The sequence below is a fragment of the Pezoporus wallicus genome, unplaced genomic scaffold (assembly GCF_028554395.1).
Source record: "Pezoporus wallicus isolate ANWC-B61680 ecotype Strahan unplaced genomic scaffold, APGP_CSIRO_Pwel_v1 contig_2908, whole genome shotgun sequence".
Lineage (NCBI taxonomy): Eukaryota > Metazoa > Chordata > Aves > Psittaciformes > Psittacidae > Pezoporus > Pezoporus wallicus.
In genome coordinates, this window is record NW_026642179.1 from 3,600,596 (window position 1) to 3,622,830 (window position 22,235).

The following is a 22,235-nucleotide window of genomic DNA, read 5'->3' on the forward strand; positions in this document are numbered from 1 at the left end:
TGGTCCTGGTTTCCTTGTTCCCCCATGCTGACAGGAGCTGGAAGTGCACTCAGGCCCTGGATCCAGAGGGGCAGAGGTGGGGGTGAGAAGAGAAGGAGGAAGAAGACAAGAGAAAGAGGAGGACACATTATGCTCCTGAGCAATTCCTGCTACTAAGTCAACCAACCATTGGGTCATATCTCGGTCGCAGAGGACAGGAAGGAGGACAGCAAGTCATCCATCATTCATTCCCTCCCCTCTCCCCCCAGACCCTCACTGTATCCTGAAAGATTTCAGTGTGATATGATTGTAAACAGTTAAGGATTCCTCCAGTGCTAAGCCCACTACAAGCTGGGCCCACCCCCTCCCCCATTATGTACAATACATTCACCAACAACAGAAATTTATTTAAAAAGGCAACAGGTTAAATTCTGTAAACTGGATCCAGCTCCAAAACACACATGTTAATACTACAAGTAAAATTCCATCATCGTCCTCTTCCACCCTGAAAAATATACCTGAGTTTAGCAGTCAATGAACATTTCTGCCCCCACCCCTGCCCTCCCCCCACCCCAAAAATCCCTCAAACCCTGAATGAGACGCAGTCTCCGGTCACGGAAAGCCACCAGAGTGTGATGCTCGCCCTGTGGTGGCGAGCCAGCTGCTCGGCTGGCTGGGGCCCAGCACCGCTCCAGGTTCCCAACACAAAAGCCATCGCAGCACTGTGTTCCATGCATCCAGGAAGCTACATGCTGCTCGGGTCAGGGGAGGTAGGAGGAAGGCCTGCCCCTCCTCCCCCTTGTCCAAATCGTGTGTGGCTTTCGTCTTCATGAGGTCCTTCCTTCCTCGGACTAGCTCTGGAAGAGGAAGAACAAGAGTTGGAGGCTTTAACTGGCAGCTTTAGAAAGGAATAACCTCATGACTGCATGCAACCAGTTCAAAGCTAGCACTATTGGAACACCTAGATTACATTTTACAACCAGCTGAGACCATAGAGACATCCCCAACTCCTCTACATAGCACTAGTTCACTTCCCAGCTTCCCCCAGTGCTTCCCACTTCATCAAACACTTCTCTTTTAACCAGTGGGAAGGGAAAGACTTGTATGTGAACTCTACTCTCTCTAGCAGCCCTTACTTGATCCAGAGGCAATGCTGATGGTTTTTGTGACGTCAGATCTTCCCGGGACATGGTTGCTGTAGGCATCTTTGGGAAGGGAACTTGAGCCTGATGCATTTGCATTCTGGAGCCAGGTTGAATAGAGAGAGTTTTAGCACATGAACTCAAGAGCAAATCCCATTACTTCATTGAAAGCATACATAAAACATTCACATACAAGCATGCACCTTGTGTAAACTTCTTTCTGGCTTCCCCCAAAACACAACCTTTAATCCATGCCACCCTCCCAGTGGCTTAGTTGCAAGCCAAGCTCCCTGAATACTAGATGGAGGACTGTCATGCCAGGACTTTGACAAAGCTTTAACAGTGGAATCATATTTATAAAATCTGAACAGGGAATTTTTGGAGTAGCGCAGTTTTCCACGTAGGAATAAAATGTGATACGCACAGTCTCAGTGAGAAGTAATTATCTGTCAGGGAAATTTGAGACAGAGAGGAAGGACAAAGCAAGAGGAGGGGAGAAAAAGGGAGCAACATTACTTAAGTAAAGGGATTCATAACAAGAGGCTAACTTCTACTTTAGTTAGCTACTCTGCCCCACTATGAGAAAGATGTGATAAAATACTCGCAAAGATAAAGGCAAGAGTCCATTTGATTAGGAGATGCACAACCCTGAATAATGCATTAACAAACACTGACAGATAAAACAAAGCACTGGTGTGGGGATGGATGGGACAGGTTAACTGGTCTCCATGTTAGCAATTGCCACTTGTTTTTAAGGAGTTGTACGAGACTCTCTCCAGCTTAAGAGACCTCGCACTCCAAAGGTCTAACAGTCACCAGTTAGCCTTTCAACTTTGCTTGCCATCTCCCCTGACTTCAAGCATTATCCTTTCAAGGATATCCAACACTTATCATCACAGGGCTTCACCCCCCTCCCACCTTGCCTTCTCGCAGAAAACACGATCTTACCCCGAGGGTCTATACAAGTCCTGGGGTGGCCCCCCCATGCCACTTCCACTGCCTCTCTGCTCCATCAGCAAGGCCTGAAAGTGACCTACGTTCTCCTCTCGGCAGCGGTACAGGGGTCCCTCCTGAGAGAGGCCGTTAGTCTGGCTAGAGACCGGATGATGAGATAGGTGAGCATTCATGGGCGATCCATATGTCCTGGGCTGGAAATGACTGGCGGGATGCCGGGATGCATAAGGAGAGCCAGTCTGTAGCATCACCCCATGGGGAGGGAAAGCTGATGGGCCGAATCCCATCCCTGAGCCCAGGTGTGGTGGTGGGGCTCCGTAGAGGAACTCCCCTGCTGCCACCGAGCTCTGCCTCTTTGTGGCTGCATTGTGGTTGTCCAAATCAAGAAACTCTTTGGGACTCTCTGGTCTTTCCTGGGACTCCTCGGACTTCTCATCTTCAGGCCCCAGATCCTGCCCATCGCTTGGAGAAACCTCTTTGGCACTCGCTATGTCCATGCGGTTGGGAGAGGCCAGGGCAGCGCTCAGCGCCTCGCAGCCCTGCAGGCCACTGGTGGACCCCCGGTCCGGGAAAAGGGGTCTGGCCAGGGATGGATGGGCAGTGGGATGCCCGCTGGGGCTGGCCTGGGGATGGAGAGGCCTCTGCCAGTCCGAGTAGCCCTGCGGACAGGCATAGTAGGGCGGTCGCTGGTAGTGGTGGTAGGAAGGTTGAGGCTGTGGCTGGTAGGGGTAGGGCATGCCCTGGGGGGGCCGATACCGGGGGAAGATGCCAGGGTGGGCACTGCTTGGCTGGAAACCCCGTGGAGGAAAATGCTGAGGGTGGGAGGCAGGAGGAGGAGGCTTCCCCCCCATCATGGGACCGAACCCCTGCAAGCCTGGGTTGATGTGGTAACGCCCAGCTGAATTTGGGTATTCCAGACCAGGCATGTAGAGAGGGTGGAACTGGTTGGGGGAAGCTCCCATGGAGCTGGCATCCATGCCAGGGAGGCCAGTGCCCTGTCCCATGCAAGGTACAGCTGCTTCAGGCAGAGCCTTCCCCCCACCACAGAGGGGCTTCTCCAGCAGGTTGGCAGCGAGCCCCTTCCCCTCGGCATCAGATGCTGGCCCCTCGCCCGCTGCCCCATTCTCAGGGAGCGTACCGCCTCTCTCAGAGGTGTGCACCAGGTCCCTCACACAGCCTGGGCCACTGGCATAGCTGCTCTCCGCCGGCCACGAGCCCTTGCCCTGTCCTGCCTTCAGGTCGCCCTTCACACTGGAACCATCTCCCTCCCCATCTGGGGGCAAGGCGTGCCTGGTGCACTCCATGGGCAGTGGGGGCTTGGGATGAGGTAGGAGTTTGGCGTAGGCTCCGTCGGGAATGCCAATGCACTGAGCCTTCTCGTCCATGCCTGCTGGTGGCTCTACTGGAAGTGAGGAAGAAAAAGTCACACATTGGTCTAACTTCAGAAAATGGCCCTCCCAGCCCAGCACATGCACACACCTACTCACACTCCCCCAAAGCACACACGCCAAAGATTAATTCCTGCCAGCTTAACCAGGTGTACTAAAATAGCCTCTCAGCATCCTCTGCTGTTGCTAACCCAAGCTGCTGGGCAGCTCTGTCCAAGGTGTCCCTAACACTTCATTGCAAATGCATGAGAAAAACGGGCGACCTTCTAAAGCCATGAAGGTCCTTACACTGTACGCACTCAAAAGCCTATAAAGTTCCACCTTCTACTCTGCCTCTCTACAGGACTGCTGGAGCATGGCATCAGGACAGCTGCTCTTCTGCAGGGCCTCCCTCCCACACTCACCTTCCCTTCAGAGACCTTTAGCAATTCTGAAGTGCATTTTCGCAGAGGTAGGTGACCTTTAGCAGCTGTTCCATTTCAAAGAACTCTTTTAAAAACTACTTGTGAGGCTGCACCTCTCTTGGAAGAAGATAGCACATGTGGACTGAACTCTCAAGATACAGGCATGCCGTAGTTTGCAAGTAAGTCACGCGTCCATTGGAGTAACACTGCACACGTGGATTTAGTCTGACACAGGGGCGTGCAGAGGCTGCCTAACAGAGAGGCAGAATTGGGAAATACCGCTGTGGGGTCCACATAACAGCAAGATAAGAATCTGGAGTAACAGCAGCTTGATTTCAGGCTGTGTTGCCCCTTCTGGTCCACAAACCCCACTTGCCCACAGCGTGGCAGAAGCACTACCACAACCAAGATGCTGCAAAGCCAATTGCAGCCATATTTTAACCAACTGTGATTTGGAGATGCGACTGCTCTGCCCTGCAATCACTCAACGTCCTCCCCCAGTCTCTGTTCTATATCCAGCACAGTTAAATGATGATGACTTTTAAGCAATGCCACACAAGGAAAGAGTTTGCTCCTAGCGCAAGGCACACGAGGGATCCATAAAAGATGCAAGGGTTTTGATCTCTAGTTTACCAGCTAGAATTAATGAAAAGAAAATTTTTTTTTGATCTCTGGGGTTTTTTGATCTCTGCTTTAGGTTTGGTTTATTTTTAAGTTGGGCTTTTTTTGATCTCTAGTTTACCAGCTAGAATGAAATTCAACTAGAGAGAAACTTGTGATGGTGCACGTGACACACTGCCGTCCCACCTGAACCGACACAGCTGCTGTGGAGAAGCCATACTCAAAGAAGTATATTTAAACCATTTATTCACATAATGTCTTCTTTTCTTACCTAACTCTCTGTAGATCCCATTTTTATATTAATTCCAAGTGAGCTCTAGAAGCACCACAGCCTATGCTTTGCATTTGCACCCCAAGGCAAACTGATAGCTTGCAGGTACAGCTGGGACAGAGGGGACCCCTGGCAAGCTACAGTGAAACAAAACAATCTTAGAAAGTCTAAGTGATGGCTGGAGTAGGAAATATATTCCAAATCAGATTAAAGAAATACACACATGTAAAAACTGAATGCTCCATCCCTAGTGATGCTCAAGGCCAGGTTGGACAGGGCTTTGAACAACCTGGTCTAGCGGAAGGTGTCCCTGCGCACGGCAGGGGCATTGGAACTGGGTGATCTTTAAGGTTCCTTCCAACCCAAAACAGTCTGTGATTCTGGGATTTTATTTAATCAACATTTTAATTATTTTCTAGAAAAGAAAACCCTGCTTTTGTTGCTGAGCTTCAGCCACTGCTTAAAACTGACTCTGGCAAGCCTGAAGATCAGGGCATATTCTCCACTTCTCTAGGAGCACAAGTCCAAATAAAGCCACATTTGCAGCACAGCACATCTGTATGACAGTCAAGGTTTGGATCCCTAGAAATTTGGAGCCCAAGAGCAACAAATCCAGTCTGAGGGCGCTCCTGCCTGCTCCCCACAACCGCACACCAGCACGGAATGGGAAATGGTTGCACTGTCCAGCAGGTGGGAGGAATGCGTGTCAGTGAGCGGGGCAACAGATACAGGCCGGAAGGTCACTGGAGAGGTTACCTTGGTTGCTGTCCATCTCCATGCTCGGTGCGGTGGGATCCTGTGAGCCCCCATTGCCCATGGCAGGCTTTGGGGGCTGCACGCTGGCGGCAGAGGCAGCGTGAGCCAGCTGCGGGAAGGGCCCGGGGAGGTGCGGCGGCGGCGGCTGGCGAGGGTGGTAAGGCACACCCGGCGGGCACACGCGGGAGGACAGCTGCTGCATGGCGATCATCTCCGGGCTGTCCATCATGGACTCCCCGCCCTGGCTCCCCCTCTGAACCTGGGGCGGTCCCCCAAACAGAGCAGCTGGTGGCTGTGGCATCCTCTGCCCTGCGGCTTTCCCGGGCGGTCTGATATATCCTGAGGGAGGCACCCCGTGAGGTAGGAAATTGGATTGCTCAGTCCACTGGCTGGGAGGCAGTGGTGGCCTCATGGACCGTGGGTCCATCATATGACCCAGGGTGCGGGGCTGGAGAGAGGGCCCCGGCCCCATGGGCGCCTTCTCCTCTGGCCCCACAGTGCCCTGGGCGGTGGGGCCGTGGCTGCCATTCCATAGGGCTGGGTGTGAGCGGTTCAGGTACTTGTAGGGCCGGTACATGTGCCCTGGGGGGACCTCCGAGCCCTCCGGCGGCCTCATGGGGGGCCCGTTATGCCTCGGGGGAAGGAAGCCCTGCTGGAACTGGGCTGGTGGGTACACAGCGTCTGGCGGGGGGCCGCTCATGCGCCCCAGCTGCAGGGCGCCTGGCCGGGGGCTGAGGCCAGAGACGTGGGTCGGTCCTGCGCATGCCTGCTTCTCTGGGGCTGCCAGCCTGTGCCCGCGGTGCTCGCTCAGTCCCACGGCCGGCTGGGGAGGAGGGAGAAAGAGATGAGGGGTTCTCAGTGAGAGCCATCCAGCAGGGCCTGGGGTACTGGATCCCTTGGCTGTAGTGGTTCTTACCTGCATGGAGAAGTGCTGGTGCTGCTGGACTGGGTCTCCAGGATGGGGCTCAGGCACTCGCGGTGAGCCGTACAGTTTGGTGGGATCCGATCCATGCAGGGGACCAAACGTTCCTGGCACAGCTGGTCTCTGGGGGACAAGGAGAGGTGCAGGAGGGAGCAATGAAACGGTTTGTGGACCACAGAAAAACTGCAGAGCTGCTGCAGGCAGGGGGAAGCCAAGGCTGGAGTAACCACAGGAGCAGATGAGCTTTTTGGAGGTATACATGAAAAACCTGTGGTCTCTTTTCTACAAGGTGACACACAGCCCTCCTGCCAAAGTCACTCTCTCACTCCCCATCCATATATTCCTGAGCTCAAGGTTGCAGTACACACACTTGTCACCCAACTACTTAGGAGCAAGCAAGAAGACTGGAGGGGGCAGTGGTTCACTCTGAGGACCGTACAAGAGTAAGCAAGCAGGTCAATGGGGTAAATGAACGTGCTGGATTTCCTTCACAATGCTTGTTGCTTCCAGCTCTCCTACTGCCTCCCACTGTCTGCATCATAAGAATTGCTCTAAAAGGATGAAGGGTAGCCTGGATCTCAGAGAAGCAGATGATACACCGCACCCACAGGACATTGCTAGTTGCAGTGGAAAAGGCAGTGAAAGATGGGCGAGGAACAGCCCAAAGGGGAGGCAGAACAGGTGGCATTCAGAGAAGAAATGGGTTAAAAGGAGGTCACTGCTGCTGTCCAGGGTGGCCTTGTGTTTGGTTTCATTTACTGCTTTTATAAATACTCAAGGCACGAAATACACACAGATGGCACAAAGCTATCAGGCATCTGTAAGCAACTGAGACAAAAGAAGACTGGCTTGTTGAGCATCATAAAACTGGAGGTTAAGAAAGGAAATACAACTGCTTTCCATGCACAATGGGGTAACTCTCCAAGGAGAGAACTGGGGGAGCCAGGGCCGGCGCAAGCCCACATAGGGACTTGCTGGTTTTGAGAAGCATCATAAGATTGTCCCTAGCTCCTGTGGCAAAAACTGAAGCTGTACCAGCTTAAATCTAGGGGCTAGAAACCATAGCCCTGACCCTTAATCTCTGGGGAAAGGTTATTGTGACACAGGAGGGATTTCACAGTCAAGAGTTCCATTCCCCTTTATTTCCCCCCCTCCACAGGCTTGATGGGTAAAGAACAGCAGAGCCTGCTCCTTACCATCTGTCCGGGATGTGGTACAGGGCTGGGCATGCCGCCATACTGCAGAGAGCGAGGGAAACCTCTCCCATTGGAAGGACCCACTTCTCGAGGAGGCTGCAGTGGGTTGCCACTCTGATCGTCTGCAGAGGACGAGGAGAAGGAGGATGAAGAGGAAGAGGAGGAGGAAGCAGGAGCCCTGGAAGCAGCTCGATATGGTGGAGGTTTTCCTCCATTTTCCAGGTGTTGCTGCCTTTTCCCTGCTCCATCTGGGTCTCGAGACCGAGTCCAAACATTGCCTGTGCTGGAGCGGCCAGTCCGCCTGCTCCTCTTCTCTCGTCTCCCATCTTCTCTGATCCAAAACTCCTCATCTGTGTCTCCATCTTCCCCAGGGAAGTGCTTCATCATTGCTCGGTGGAAACACCTCTCTAAGTTGTAAGCCATCTTGGTATATTCTGCAGTCAAAAAACCCCAACAACATCAGGGACAGAGGCTTACAGAGAAAAGCAATTAAGTAGAATCTGACTTTCCCCATCAGATAAATCACCTCCCCTCCACCAAGTTTCTTCGAGGAAGACTTTTGTTTCTAGCTAGTCAACTTTGGTTTATGTTCTCAAACTTGATAAGCAACACAGCACCAGATTTGTTCAGTAACCCCACCAGAGGACAGGCACACAGGCATGACAAAGTACCATTAGCAGCACAGCCTGCAGAGTCAGCATTAACTCAGTGTTCCAGCATAGTGCCAAGAATTACATTATGAGAAGCACCACCTCTGCTTGCAGAGATGTGTGACCTGCACAGTTAGCCAACAGAGTACTGAGAGAAGAAATGTGAATTTCCAGCAATGCTCTTTGATTACATTCAGAGGCTTTTCTTGGACTTGTTCAAATCTCTGATGTATGCTACAGGACAGAGAAAAATGAGCAAATATATTTATCTATGTACAGTTTCTAAAGCACTTGCTGACCCCGACACAAAAACTGTTGCCAACACCAGTGTCCCTGTTGCATCATTTACAAGGACAGTTCTGCTCAGAGGGGCTCTTACTTTTCATCGGAATGGACAGGAAGGAATAGAGATGTGAGAGGTATTAATGACAAGGGCTTGAGGCAAATGACTTTCCAGTTATTTCCACCAAACTAACCCTGGAGTTCCTCGGGAAACAGAGCTCTCCCAGTGGCAGTGCAGGAATGCTTTTACCTGGGGCCCACAGCAACAAGCTGGGTAGCTCTACGTATTTTCCCTTTCAAGGCGGTGCTAGTGAGACACAGTCTGCAGTGATGACCCACCATATGGGAACTGACTTTTTACCTAAGCGACACATAGAATTTTAATTGGCATAGCAGTTAAACCCAGGGCTTCCCATTTGCAGACTCATTTTATTCACTCAGTAGTAAAGGAATCCAAAACCTACATTTTTCCATCCCAAGGACTACAACTGTGGTTCATTCCTCACTTTTCTGTGGTACTCAACAAAACCTGGGAGCTAGCCGCACTCCAGACTCCAATGCTTTTCAAAGTCTGTGTTAGGTATTATGAGAAAGAAAGGCACATGTATACACACAGGCACATGAAGGAATGAGCTCAGAAAGAAACAGACTATCTTCTCTTTGTATATTCTGTCTTCACCCTCTACCAATATGGAGCCCCTTAGTGTGCCATGACCCAGTTTGGCATGACCAAACTGTGCTAAAAACCTCACTAAAACCCCAGGCCTTTTTACTCAGGGGCTCCAACTCTTTTGTTCAGCCTTCCAAAAATACCCTGAAAGTGAATGAGCACAAATCAAGTGCTGGTGAGTAGGAAAAGATCACTGCTTACTTGCTTTAACTGAGCACTGCAAATAGACAAACTTAGCATCTTACTGCTCTTACCACTGCCTTCACCATTGTACTTAAGACAGTTCCTGAACATGGTCTTCATATCGCCCACAAATTCTTCCTTGGTACAGTACTGACCTCCATTCAACTTCTTCTCCATGCTAGAGATGTCCATGGGGGCCTGAAATGCAACAAAACCTCCCTTCAGTTACAGCAAGCGCAGTGGGGCTTACAAAGTTGCATAGCTAGCTTCCTCATGTAAGGGGAAAGGAGAGTGGAGTCTGCTTTCTTGAAAGAGGTAGCCTCTCATCTTTGGTTTCCTTGATCTGTAAGGTTTAGAAGGGACTACTGGCATCATGCATGTAGTTTGACTTCCGAGGGTAACATAGCCCACAAAACTTCTTGACACTTAGAAAAGGCAGCATCCCAGTCAACAAAGTGCATTAGTCAAGATGGCTGGACCACCTTCCATACCTTAATGATCTGGTAGTAGTTGGGAGCATACGATTCATCAACAGGTTCCAAGAAGGGCCAAGAGTCCTTGTGAGCCTTTACCACATCTAGAACTGCCAGTAGGCAAAAGAAAGGTGAAAGATTATGCACACACCCCCAGGGCAGCATTTCAGTTTGAGCAAGTCATGCAAAGGGGAAAGCTGGGGCAGGACTAACCTTTGTACATGGCTGTGAACTCATCATCAAGTTCAAAGCTGTAATGGGAAGAACAACAGTGAATATGCAGACTGAAGTGAATACGAGACATGCTCTTGTACTTCATTTTCACCCCGTGCACACTGCCAGTGCACGGGGTTGCATGCCAGTTGACAAATAGACCTTATCACAAACACTCCTCTACCGTGGACCAAACCCAGATGTTTCTCAGTGTACTCCTTGCTGATCTCCAACCTCATTTCTTCCTCCTCACTCCTGTGAATGACTCCTCTGCTTCACAGACTTACTACTTCAATACATTCACATGCTGCAGTGCCCAGCTGTATACTCACAGATCCTTGGTCCTTCGCTCTTCCCTGGTAGGGGAACTGGGATCCAAGTGAGAAAGCTCAGGGGGGAGCTCCTTCCCTTGCGCCAGCAGCCAGGCCCGCTCTTCACGAAGCTTCCTCCTCCTGGCCCGTTCTGCAGTGGGGAAAGAGGAGAGGTGCAAAACCATTCATCACTCCTTGTCAACGTCATCTTGCAGGGAAAATAAAGGCAGATCCTGCAGTTCTCAAGAACGCCAGTAAAACGTCCTTGCTCTTTCTGCAAAAGCAGCAACAGCACAGGAGCAGAGGAGGTGAGAATACAGCACACCATCAACATGCCTCTTCATTTTCCCTTGACTTTAAAATCACTGATTCTGAAGCATTATTGTGATACAGATGCTTCCCATGGCATCTTCCAAACAAATTCCCAACTGTGGTGAGATACAAAGAAAGGTGTTCAATGTACAGAACTAGGCATAGATCAGGGCTATGGAAAGAGCTGGCTTGCTAAGTTATCCTTCAGAAGCTTCACCTCAGGCAGGTGAACTCAAGGCAGCTGGTTTACACTGAGGTGGATGAAGAACAGTACTGAGGGAAGGGTGAAGTTCTCCCAGCTGGGAGGCAATGAGAAACTGGGAACATTAATATCCTCCACCATGGTGGCTAGCTTTGGGCAGATTGCTCAGGTAGGCCTTCATGGCCAGCAACCAGCGTGAGCAAGCTGCCACACAGGAGGGCCACTGGGACAGCTTTTAAGAGGTGAGAGACAGGAAGAAGCAATGCTGGTAATATAACCTGTGGTTTGCAACCAGACAGCTGGCTAACAGATTGCTTCATAATAGAACGTTTATGGGCCCGTATGAACCTCATTTCCTTTCTCTTATAGGAAATCTGAATTCATTTGACTTGCTAAACACCTGTGGTTGTACCAACTTTCTGCAGGAGCAGAATTCTGTGAAAATAATGCTCGAGGAGAGATGTCATAGGTGTAAGACCCCAGAAAAAAAGGCCACGCTGGGGAACACTCAAGAGTGAAAGAAAGATGGGGGAGACTTGGCTAATACCCTCTAGCAGAGGCTCCATCTTCGGAATATGGAAAAGACCCAAGCTCCAGCTCTGGTGGAAGAGTATTAATTTACTGTCTTACTCTGTCAGTCAAAACCAAACTTGGGATGGGGGTTGAGAGCACAAGAAAACTAGGAATAGCTACAAGGTGGATATTTCCAGGGAGGTCCATGACCAGATATGTCAAAGATCAATAAATTAAAGTCCAAATTTCCCACTGGAAGTCTCTGGGTACCATTGAAGTTGGAAGGACATGACTTGCATCTACAGAAGTTCAGGTTAGATATGAGTAAGAAGTTCTTTGCTGTGAGGGTGGTGAGGCACTGGAACAGGCTGCTCAAAGAAAAGGTAAATGCTCCATCCCTGGCAGTGTTCCAGGCCAGGCTGGACAGAGCCTTGGACGACATGGTCTTGTGTAAGGTGTGCCCATGGCACCTTGCCCGTGGCAGGGGGTTGAAACTGGATGATCTTAAGGTCCTTTCCAACCCAAACTATTCTATGATTAAATTGCAGTTAAGAGATCATCTGCATCTGTCCAGGCACAGTTCAGTATTTCATGCTTCTTTTGTAAAATTAGCATCACTTAGATGACACTGTAATGGATGCTTAAGTAAAAAAGCTGAGAAAGACATGAGGGCATGACTTGGGCAGCAAAAGGAAAATCTCATGGGAACAGAAGCCACAGGGTAAGGTGATGCACATTTCAGAAATAATCAAGGCCTGCCAAGGATTTGGTCTGATAAACTGCCATGAATCAGGGAGCACTACCCTGGTACCAGACTGGAGCTCAGTCAGGATTAATGGCAGGTCCCCCTACACAACAGGTGATTAACACACCATGTTAAACATCACTGGCAGAGCTTGTTGCCATGCTGTTGGCCTAGGTTGAATCCTACCCAGCAGCTTTCAAAATCTCAGCATTGTCCTAAAAACAGATAGAAAGTCATATGTGCAAGAGATAATGCTGGAGCAGCATCTGGGAAGAGAACTGGGAAACTCTAACCCACTGTTGTGGAAGGAATCTATAAAGCTGCCTTAACTCATAAATTCAGGAACAAATAGATGGGCCCCACAGGAGGTTTGCTACTTGGGGTGTGCATTGGCGGGAAGTGAAATCCCAGAGTGGAAGCAGGAACATGATCTAAAAACAGCACACGGTCCAAAAGAGGGAAGCAGGTGAAGCGCTGATGAAGTACATCAGAGAGCAGATATTTCACCTTGTGTTTTATATCTCCCCTCTGCAGAACACCTTACAATATTAATGTTAAATCCCAAACAGACTGCAAAATACAGAAAATCTTTGCTACCCTAAAACCTCTGTCAATGGATGTCCAATTTTAACAAGTCTGATGCAAGCAAGATAATGACTTCATTTCCTAACCACTTTCTGTCCATCATAAGAACTGTCAGGGAAGTAACTGTTAATGGCAGATGTATTTGGCAATAAGGAAAGATGGCTACGAGGCCAGTTTTACCTGGAGAGCTGCCGTTTCATCTAGGGATAAAAAAAAAAATACTGCAGTGACTTAACTGAACAAGTCAGCTATTTATATAACCTTTCCAAACAGCTTTTGCACCAGCTTGAAATGGACTCTCCTGACATAGCCTAAACTGACTAGGGACAAATTTTAACTAAACTGGAATTGCACAAACCAAAATAAAAGCATGTCTGCCAAGAAAAGCATGAATGTAGCTAAATTAGCTTAAAACAGTTTATTGCCCAATCCCATGCCAGTTTCTTTGAGTGGCTCTCTGGTGGCTTTGCATCACCACAGAATCACAGAAGGTTGAGGTTGGAAGGGACCACCAGATGTCATTCAGCCCTACCTCCCCGCTCAAGCGTGGTCACCTGCAGCACTTTGCTCAGTATTGTGTCCCGACAGCTCCTGAATACCTCCAGGGAAGGAGACCGCATAACCTCTCTGGGAACCCTATTCCAATGCTCAGCCACCTTCACAGTAAAGGAGTTTGATCTCATGTTCAGGTGAAACTTCCTGTGTTTTAGTTTATACCTGTTGCCTCTTGTCCTACCTCCTGGCACCACCAAGAAGAGTTTGGATACATCTTCTTAACATCCGCCCTTCAGATACTTGTATACATTTATTAGATGCCCCTGAGCCTTCTCCAGGCTGAACAGACCCAACTTTCCCAGCTCTTCCTCATACAAGAGATGTTCCAGACCCTTAACCACGCTAGTAGCCCTTTGCTGGACTTGCTCCAGGAGCTCTGTGTCTCTTGTACTGGGGAGGCCACGACTGGACACAGCACTCCAAGAGAGGCCTCCCCAGGGCTGAGTAGAGAGGGAGGATCACCTCCCTCAACCTGCTGGCAGTGCTCTTCCTAATGGACACAGGATACCATTGCCCTTGTGGGAAACAGAGGCACACGGCTGGCTCATGGACAACTCATCCACAAGGACCCCCAGGTTCCTCACCATAGAGCTCCTTTCCAGCAGGTCAGGGCTCAGCCTGTAATAGTGCATGGAGTTATTCATCACGAGGTGCAGGACCCTGCACTTGCCTTTGTTGAATTTCTCTGCCCATCTGTCCAGCCTGTCTAGATCCTTCTGAATGACAGCACAGCACTCTGGGCTATCAGCCACTCCTACCAGTTTTGTATTGCAGCAAACTTGAGGAGGCATTCTATCCCTTCATCCAAGTAATTGGTGAGCAAGTTAAACAATACTGTACCCAGATGATGTAGTGACTGAATTTACCCAGAAAAGGACATGGCTTATAGTAGAATAAGAATTTTTTTACAGGTACATTTATCTTCGCAGCTCTTCTGGAACTTTGAGATTAATATTGTCTATACAGATGGAGAGTTAAAGCACAGAGGCTAGGCAATTTGCCAAGGTGAGAGAGATATATGTGGCTGATATTGAAGGCTAGATGATTCTCAGTTTAAAGCACTGGATTAGCTAGGACTGGCAACCAGGACTATATGGAGGCCAAGCAAGTAATTGGATTTTCTAAAGGTTAAAAAGGTAAGCAGGTAAAAGAAGCTATTCTTAGATAACATCTGGTCTGCTAGCAAACATCTGGTAGCAGACGGTTTCATCTTGGAAAGTTTACAAGGTTTGCATGAACTTAATCCTTTTTCCTTTTTGGACTCTTTATCCATTTAAATATCCACAATTCTGATACCACCACACATTACCACCACAGCTTTTTGAAGACGAACGGCAAAAGCCCAGCCAGCTGCTGCAGCAAAAGCAGCAGATAAAGGAATCCCCATAAGGGAGACTGGCAGAGAGAAGGTGGTCAGAAATGAGCCTGCTCTTAGACACCAGTGCCTACATGTACTGGCTGAATGCCTGCTGTCTGTGGCTTGATCATATTAAACACAACACAGCTGCTTCTTGCAGAACAGCTTAAATCAGCATTTAATTCAAAACCATGAAAAAACAAGACCAACACCTGAAGCTGGCACCTCTGGCGCTCTATTTAGCTTGGTCCCCTCATCTTTAGTTCTCCAAATAGTAAGGCCAATAGCAATATAAAAATACTACTCTTGCTACCCCCCAGCTGGGACAAGGGGAAAAATAAGCATCGTTTGAAGATAACGCAGCTGAAGAATGCACTAGAGAGCAGCCACCAATAGTAAGGGAGATAGACAAAGCAAAAGAAGTTGCCGTCAGACCAACTTATCCAAGGTAAGCGCCAGAAAAGATATTCCTGTTAGCAGGTCTGGCAGGGGAGGGATGCAAATGGCAGATCAAGATCTCAATCTCGGCTTTGAAAGCTTCCCCTCCTGCTTCACACTGGCCGCATGCACGTACCTTCCACTGCTTTGACTTTCTCCTCCATCTCTCTCTTCCTCTCCTCCTTTAGCAGCTGTTCTTGCTCCCTCTTCTGCACTGCTATGAGGATTTGGCGTTCCTCCTCTTCCTCTCTGCGCCTCTGCTTCTCCATTGAACTCAGCACATTTGGGTTTACCTGTGACAAAATGGTGCAACAAACACTGTAATGCATAGGCTTATTGAAGTCTGAGCAGAGGCAGGTTTACCCTGAGCAAGCATTAGAGCATACCTACAATGAATGGCTGGGAGGAAAAAAGGGGTGAAAAGAAAGGATGTGTACATATGAATTCTCTGATGAAAAGCAACATGTAGAGGAAAGTTATTTGTCAAGCAATGAAATCCTACTGACACAGGGACAAAGGAAAGAGAAGCGATGGGTTAGACAAGCCAGGGATGGATCGTGTGTATTTCCCTTCTGGGCAAAAGGGCTGTTGACACCCTAACACAACACCACTACCCCTTCCAGCGAGCGGATCCCCACGTTGCAAGCATGAGCAAAAAGGAGTATTCTGTTGAACCTGGCCCTGCTATAAACCACAGAGTACTTTGGATAGGAAAAGAAACTGGTACAAGGTATTGTTTGGAGTGCTTTCCTTTCAAAACAAGACCAGCCATATTTATGCACACTAATATCCCTTGAACTAGCTCTTGTTCATTTGTTTGGCCAGTTTTCCTGCTGGGTCCCCCAACCAGTTTTCTCAGTCAAGGATGCCTGAACTCTTTATTGCTCCACTTCCTCACCTCTCCACTGCCAGAAGGCTGCAAGGCTGTGCTTGATCCCACTGAGACCGTAAGCTTCCCAAACCAGGGTCATCTGCTCCTATTTCTCCAGTAAAGTGCAAAGTACGTATATGGCAGTAGGGAATTACCTTTATTAGCTGAATTTAACTATAAGGCAAATGAATTGTTCATCCACCAGCCACTCCCACCTCATTGACTTCTGCAAGACCAGGATATGCGTGCCTTATCAGAAGGGAATATAAACTGGAAAAGAACAACGGGCATACAGCTTTCTACACCTTCATTTTCAGGGAATAACCAGCAACCACCACTTAAGGCAGAAGGCATTTCCTGAGGATTAGCAGTCAGTTGGAGTCCCTTGGCTGCAGCTCAGACCATCAACTTCTACAGGCCCATTATTAATCCCCTGAAAAAAAATCTGGCACCATAATTACTATTTTGTCCTTGTTTCATTGCCCAGAAGTGAAACCTCAGGATGTTTTGATAAAATGTTGTCCGGTTTCACAGTACATTCATTCCCCCCTGCCTTCCCTTCCCTACACAGCACTGCCCTATAATCTCCCTTTGCAGCTCTCCATGAATGAGCACTGTGTATTATATCCCTTTTTCCAGCAGCAACAATACATATTCAGAGAATTTTGCTTCAACCACGAATGGCCACAGAGAAGTGTCCAAGACAGGGTGATGGGACCCTTGTCAACATCAGGACATTTAGAGACAGACTGGACAGCAAAAACACCTATTCTGTGCTGATCTTTTTGGGTGGAACGCACAACATGATCTCACCACAAGGGAACTCTGCTTATCTTCTTTTCCTTTTTATATCTTTGTCAACTATTAGAACTTCATGCTTCCACCCCTTCCCAAAGAAAACCATTCTGTGACTTCACATGCTTTTAGATTAGCCAGCTTCTCCTCACATTCAGTCAAAAGTTAATTTCTCATCCCTTCACTCCATCCAATTATTCCTGGTTACGCTCTTCTGGGTGAACATAAATTCTCCTCTTCTTCCGCCACACTCAAGCCTTTATGGGCTTCCTCAGACACTTACACAAAACTCCCACGTTTCTGCAATTAGGATAATGTTTCCTTATAAAGCAATCCATCCAGCTCCCTAATCATTTCAGTTGTCTCTCTCAGACCTTTCCTCCAACAGATCAATATCCAAACACCAGGGTGCCCAGGAATGAAACTGCTGTGCCAAGTACAAGAGGTCAAAAACCTGCAGAACTGAGTTCTACATTTCCACTTCTGATTGTTTTCATATCCCTTTCTCAGTTGCTCTACCATCTGATTTTCTACTCCTGTATTGCAAACAACTTCCTTTCAGGTCTGATCCTGACCACCATCAAGCAGTTTCCTCCGAACTTTCTTGATCAAAAGAAAGGTACCAAAAAAGTGAGATTCTACAGCAATTAGAAGAGAAAGAGGTGAGCATGAACCAGCCACCAGAAATTGGTACACCAAGATATTTTACTGAGGATGTGACCATCAGCCTTTAGATTCTCCATCCACTAGATCTAAGCCATCCTGGCGTGCCACACTGATTTCTTCAATTGCTGGCGCACAGCTCAGACCTTCCTTTTCCCTGAATTCATACAGCTTCCACCATTCTTGTCCTATGGACACATGAACACAACATCCAAGCTGCAGTGCTCACACCAGGACCTCTTCAAGCCTGCAGAGTGCATTCAGCACCCTATAGTGACACAACACAGAATGCATAGCACATTCCAGATCAACCCACCAAAAATATAGCATTAACAAAGCAACAGGACAATTTGAACCAAAGGAGAGGATGTCAGCTGAATTAGGAAAAGAAGAAAGGGAAAACCAGAAACCGCAAACACAGTATAGTGAGCACCAAGAACTGCAACAAACATCCACGACTGCGCTCGCTCCCTGCAGTGCTTGCAGGACATCAGCAATGCTGGCATGGGCTCTTTGAGATGATTCAGACACATAAACAACCTGATTTTCAGAGGTACCTTCTGCCTGGTGTCCCACTTAAACCCATTAGGGATGAGTGTGCTTAACTCAGGGTTAAAAAGCGTAAGTCAATACAAACAAGCAAACTCCTATCAGATGCGGTGGAAGCAGACGCCTATTGGAATGATAAAAACAAGAATCCAACACAAGTTAAACTTCCTTCCTGACCAAAGAGGTGCCAAAGGGACGCTCTCCAGCTTCCTCCCCACTCCGAGGATAAAACCTAACCCTCTCGTGTGACTGCAGCACCACCATCTCCTTCCCTCCGCCAGAGAGCACTCCAGGACACAATATCTCTGCCTTCCCCCCAGGGACCCCGAAAGGGCCAAACTTATGCCTTTTGCTTTGCTCTCCAGACAGTGGATATCAGGCTTCAGGGGCAGAAGGCCAGGAGGCTCGGGTGCCCTGGCCCCCTCCAGCCACACGTCCTGGCCCCTCATCCTCCAAACCTTCCCTGCTCCAGTTTCCGCAGCACTACCCTAATGAGGGTGCTGCTCAGGCGGCTCTTTAATGAGGAGCTAATCTGAACCACCTGTTGAGAAATCCCCCGCAGGATTAGGAGCCTACGGAGCAGTTATATCTCAGACCAAAGCAGCATCCAGCTCACAGAATCGGGAAGAAGGCGTCACCCCTGCGCCAGGCTGAGGTTTTCTCCCCCAGACTCGCCTGCTGCCCACCCTTCACTCAGCAAACAAGCCATCAGACATGCTGGCACCTTCCCCGCGCAGGGACGACTGCCACATCCTGCTGGGGAGCTGGCGTGAGCATCACCATCCTTGCGCAGGCTGGTTCCCTGCACCCCGGCGCAGCGGGTGCCAAGAGGGCCCCCCGCTCGCTGGAAACGTTTCACTGGCCCACAGGCAGCAATTAACAGCCCTCTGCCGCAGCAGACCTGGAGCACCTGCGGTACTGATTAGCATCATTCAGGCTCCATGTGTTTCCCACTCCCCTCCTCCTCTGGGATTTCTGCTGCCTGTGAACAAACACGTGTCCCTGGGCTTCCTGCATGGTGGGCCTTGCAGAGAGCAATTCTGGCCCCAAACTGACCATCGCTGGGGTTGTATTTTTGTCTCGGCAGGCTTTTATCTACAGCATGATGAGAGGCTCTTCCTTCCTCTTATTTACCTATTCTAAGTAATTATATTTATTGTGGAGCGCTGTACTTTCTCCTTTGTTTTGCGGGAACCCCTGACCCTGGCTCACGTGGAATATTCCCTGCAGTTTAATTTCCCAGGGTTTGACAAAACACCATTTCTCATTAATCTACAGCAAGAGATTATGCCATGGCCCGATAGAATCAAGCCAATTTTTTCCTGCAAAGCTAATCCCGTGTTGCCTCACCGATTACTTTAGGTAGTAGTTGCCAGTTCAAAGACCCCCCATCTCCACTGTACCATGCCCCTGGCTGTGCCAGCGTGACTGTTGGGGGCTGTGTGGTGAACTGGATCGGGAAGCTGATCTATGTTAAAAATAACTCTGCCCAAAGAAAAAGGTTATATTTAACTTCAGCCATTTTCCTGGGTCTGGTTCACTGCACAGCCCCGCAAGCACCAGCGCTGTTACACTGATGCGGTGGAGAGGAGATGAGGGTGAAGAGGCAGGGAAAGAGGCGTTTCAGACGACAAGGCTGCAGTTTGATAAGCATTTCTTTAAGCAGCCGAAATCTGACTTCCATTTCCAGCTGACCCCCTCCTCTCTCAGCTCTGTCCTGCACCAGTCATTCTTCTTTCCCTCCATGCTATCTACACCCTCATGTGTTTGCAGCCTCACGTTTTCCCCTTGGCTGAATTTCTGTCATTTCCCTTTGTAAGCCGGTTCTTCTAGCCCTCTCATCCTTCTTCAACTTTTCTTTGAACTGCCTCGAATGTGCCAGCACTTTCATTGAAGTGGAATTCCCCAGACTGAGTGCAGATTTCCATATGCAGCTGCACAGGAGTCTGTGGCAAGGCCGGCTACCTCTGCGATCCAGAGGGCAGCACCTCCCTGCTCGCCATAGAAACCCCGAGTGTCAGCCTGCCTTTGACGGGCATTACCACCCATCTCTCTTTCAGCGCAAGCACTTTCAAACGACTCCTTCCCACTGAATAGTGATGCTGCGGTTTATTTTTTCCCCCAGGAGGCATCTGCTCTCGCCTCCCTCCGTAGTCCTCCCCCTCGCACCCCCCCTCACCTCCTGCTTGATTGGTTTGATGGGCTGATGGTCAGACATCCACCTGGGAGAAAATTCTGTCCGCTGCAGACGCTTCTCCTGAAACAGGGTTGAGAAGTGAGGGAAGGAAAGAGAGAGTGAAGGAAATTAGGGCACATTGGTGATACTGGCAGGAGAAACTCTGGGGGCTAGAAGCGACCATGAAATCCCTATTAGCTTTACAAGGGTAGAAAACAAGCAAACTGAACTCAATCCAAGAACATCACGCTGACTGCAGAGCACATTTTACAAAGCCATCTAGCCGAAGGATCCTGTGCCAAATCTGTCCCACCTGAAAACATTCCGTTGATGAAGAGTACCCTTCAGGGTTTCGTGGCTCTGACATAGCAGCTCGAGCAGCCACTGCCCCCTTCAGCAGAGCCAGCTGAGAGAAACAGCAGCAAAAGTAGAATCACAGCAGTTTGCATAGAAAAGCTAGGCTGTTCAAATCAAAATCAAAGCAGTTCAAAAGCAGATAGATACCCTGCTAGGAGAAAAGGGACAAAGAACATGGCTGAAGACAGTAACCTCTTCAGTCATCCTACCTATACTGCCATGCAATCATGAACCAGATCCATAAGTATCCACTCTAGCCCTGCCACTCCACTGGGGAGAGCCTTTCTCCCCATACACAAGCTGAATGGCTCCTGCATCCACAACACTTGCAGGCTGGAGGCGGCAGGAAGCAGGACAGGGTGACAGGCTGCTTGAATTTAGCTCTCCTTCAATCAGCAAACGTCCATGCTCTTGGAAGCGGTCAAAGGGAGGTAAACAGGATGTCATGTCTCCTCACCTTCTGTGCAATCATGTTGCAGATCTCCGGCAGGAAGTCTTCACTCAAGAGTTTGTAGAGCTGCCGCTCTCTAAGGGAAGTTCTCTCTCTGAAGCTCTCTGTGACCTGCCTCCACTCCTCTTCCGTCTGACACAGCAGCCACCATGTCCCACGGCCAGGCCCTTGGGACCCTTCAACGACATGAAAGGATGTTATCTCCACAGCAGTTATGAGTAACAGCTTTTCTTTATCCCTTCTCTTCTCTACTCAGGCCTCAGGAAGGGCAAAGGGTACTGCCAATGGCCACTGTTATGGGAAACATGCTCTTTGCTATAGACTCAAAGCTCTCTTCGTCCACCAGAAGCACTGCTACATCCCCTAGCAGCACTAGAAAGTGATGCCAGGACACAGAGGAAGCACACAGGTGAGGAAATAATGGTGCCACTTTGCAACACATGGGTAGTATGGCATCCCTGTAGCAAACCTCCATTCCAGTTATGACAGATGAGAAAAAAGGGTTTGTAATGGAGTCTGTCAGCTAGGGCAGAACATAGGGTAATGCAAATGTCTGACAGTCTGGCAGCAGAATAAAAACATCAAAAATGAATGTTATTTGAAATAACCTTTTTCTTTTAGCACTGCAAACCTTGGCTGCGGTGAACAAAACCTCCCATTCTCCCCAAATGAAACATTTTGTTCGCAGACACTTGAAAGAACAGAAGAGGAACAGAAAAGGAAGTAAAGGATGGGGTTCATCGGGCTGCCAGATGAGGGGGAAGTTCCAAAAGTTCACATCCCATCCCTGCTCAACCCAGAGTGGGGTCTGAAGCAGATCACCCGCTGCTCTGAAGCATGTCCCAACTACCAAGACACTCAGAGCTGTTCTGCCTTGTGTGAAACATTTGAATATTAATTGTAAAGGAAAGGCTGTCTCGCGTGGTGGTTGGAACACCCACCTGGAGAGGGGAAGTGTGGTTCCTGCTCTGCAAATGTTTACAGAGCAGAAGAACCTCATGGGTTACAACTTGCATGCTTTTGCCCCAGGACACTCTCTAAGCAAAAAGGGCTGTGGCCCATTTTGGGGGAGGGGGAAGATGTTGGTTCAAACTCCTTCAGGCTGAGGGGTTCTTGGCTCCCTCTAGACTTTTCTAGAGCTAACCACTGGCTACTGGAAAGAAATCCATGGTCACTATCCCCACAGTGGCAGATGTCCTGCAGCTTCTCACCTCATTTTCAAGCAAATTAACTATGAAAAATACAGGGAAG

At 49.0% G+C, this 22,235-nt stretch overlaps 1 protein-coding gene across 3 annotated transcripts in view; it reads right to left on the bottom strand.

Moving 5' to 3' along the window:
* Positions 1–540: 540 nt before the first annotated feature.
* The window catches only part of LOC130609191 (chromatin remodeling regulator CECR2), a 98,301-nt gene continuing 76,606 nt past the window's right edge, over positions 541–22,235 (bottom strand). The window contains exons 7-19 of one of the 3 annotated variants that reach the window (XM_057427874.1): positions 20,991–21,160; positions 20,180–20,257; positions 15,259–15,415; positions 10,437–10,566; positions 10,105–10,142; positions 9,910–10,001; positions 9,490–9,616; positions 7,634–8,067; positions 6,432–6,560; positions 5,516–6,338; positions 2,070–3,477; positions 1,116–1,221; positions 541–836 (exon numbers count right to left, since the gene is read on the bottom strand). In XM_057427874.1, the coding sequence (XP_057283857.1) occupies positions 831–836; positions 1,116–1,221; positions 2,070–3,477; positions 5,516–6,338; positions 6,432–6,560; positions 7,634–8,067; positions 9,490–9,616; positions 9,910–10,001; positions 10,105–10,142; positions 10,437–10,566; positions 15,259–15,415; positions 20,180–20,257; positions 20,991–21,160 (3,698 nt within the window). In that variant the 3' untranslated portion in view covers positions 541–830. Of the gene's footprint in view, positions 1,222–2,069; positions 3,478–5,515; positions 6,339–6,431; positions 6,561–7,633; positions 8,068–9,489; positions 9,617–9,909; positions 10,002–10,104; positions 10,143–10,436; positions 10,567–15,258; positions 15,416–20,179; positions 20,258–20,990; positions 21,161–22,235 lie in introns of all 3 variants that reach the window. The other 2 variants (XM_057427871.1, XM_057427872.1) reach the window with 2 other exon arrangements.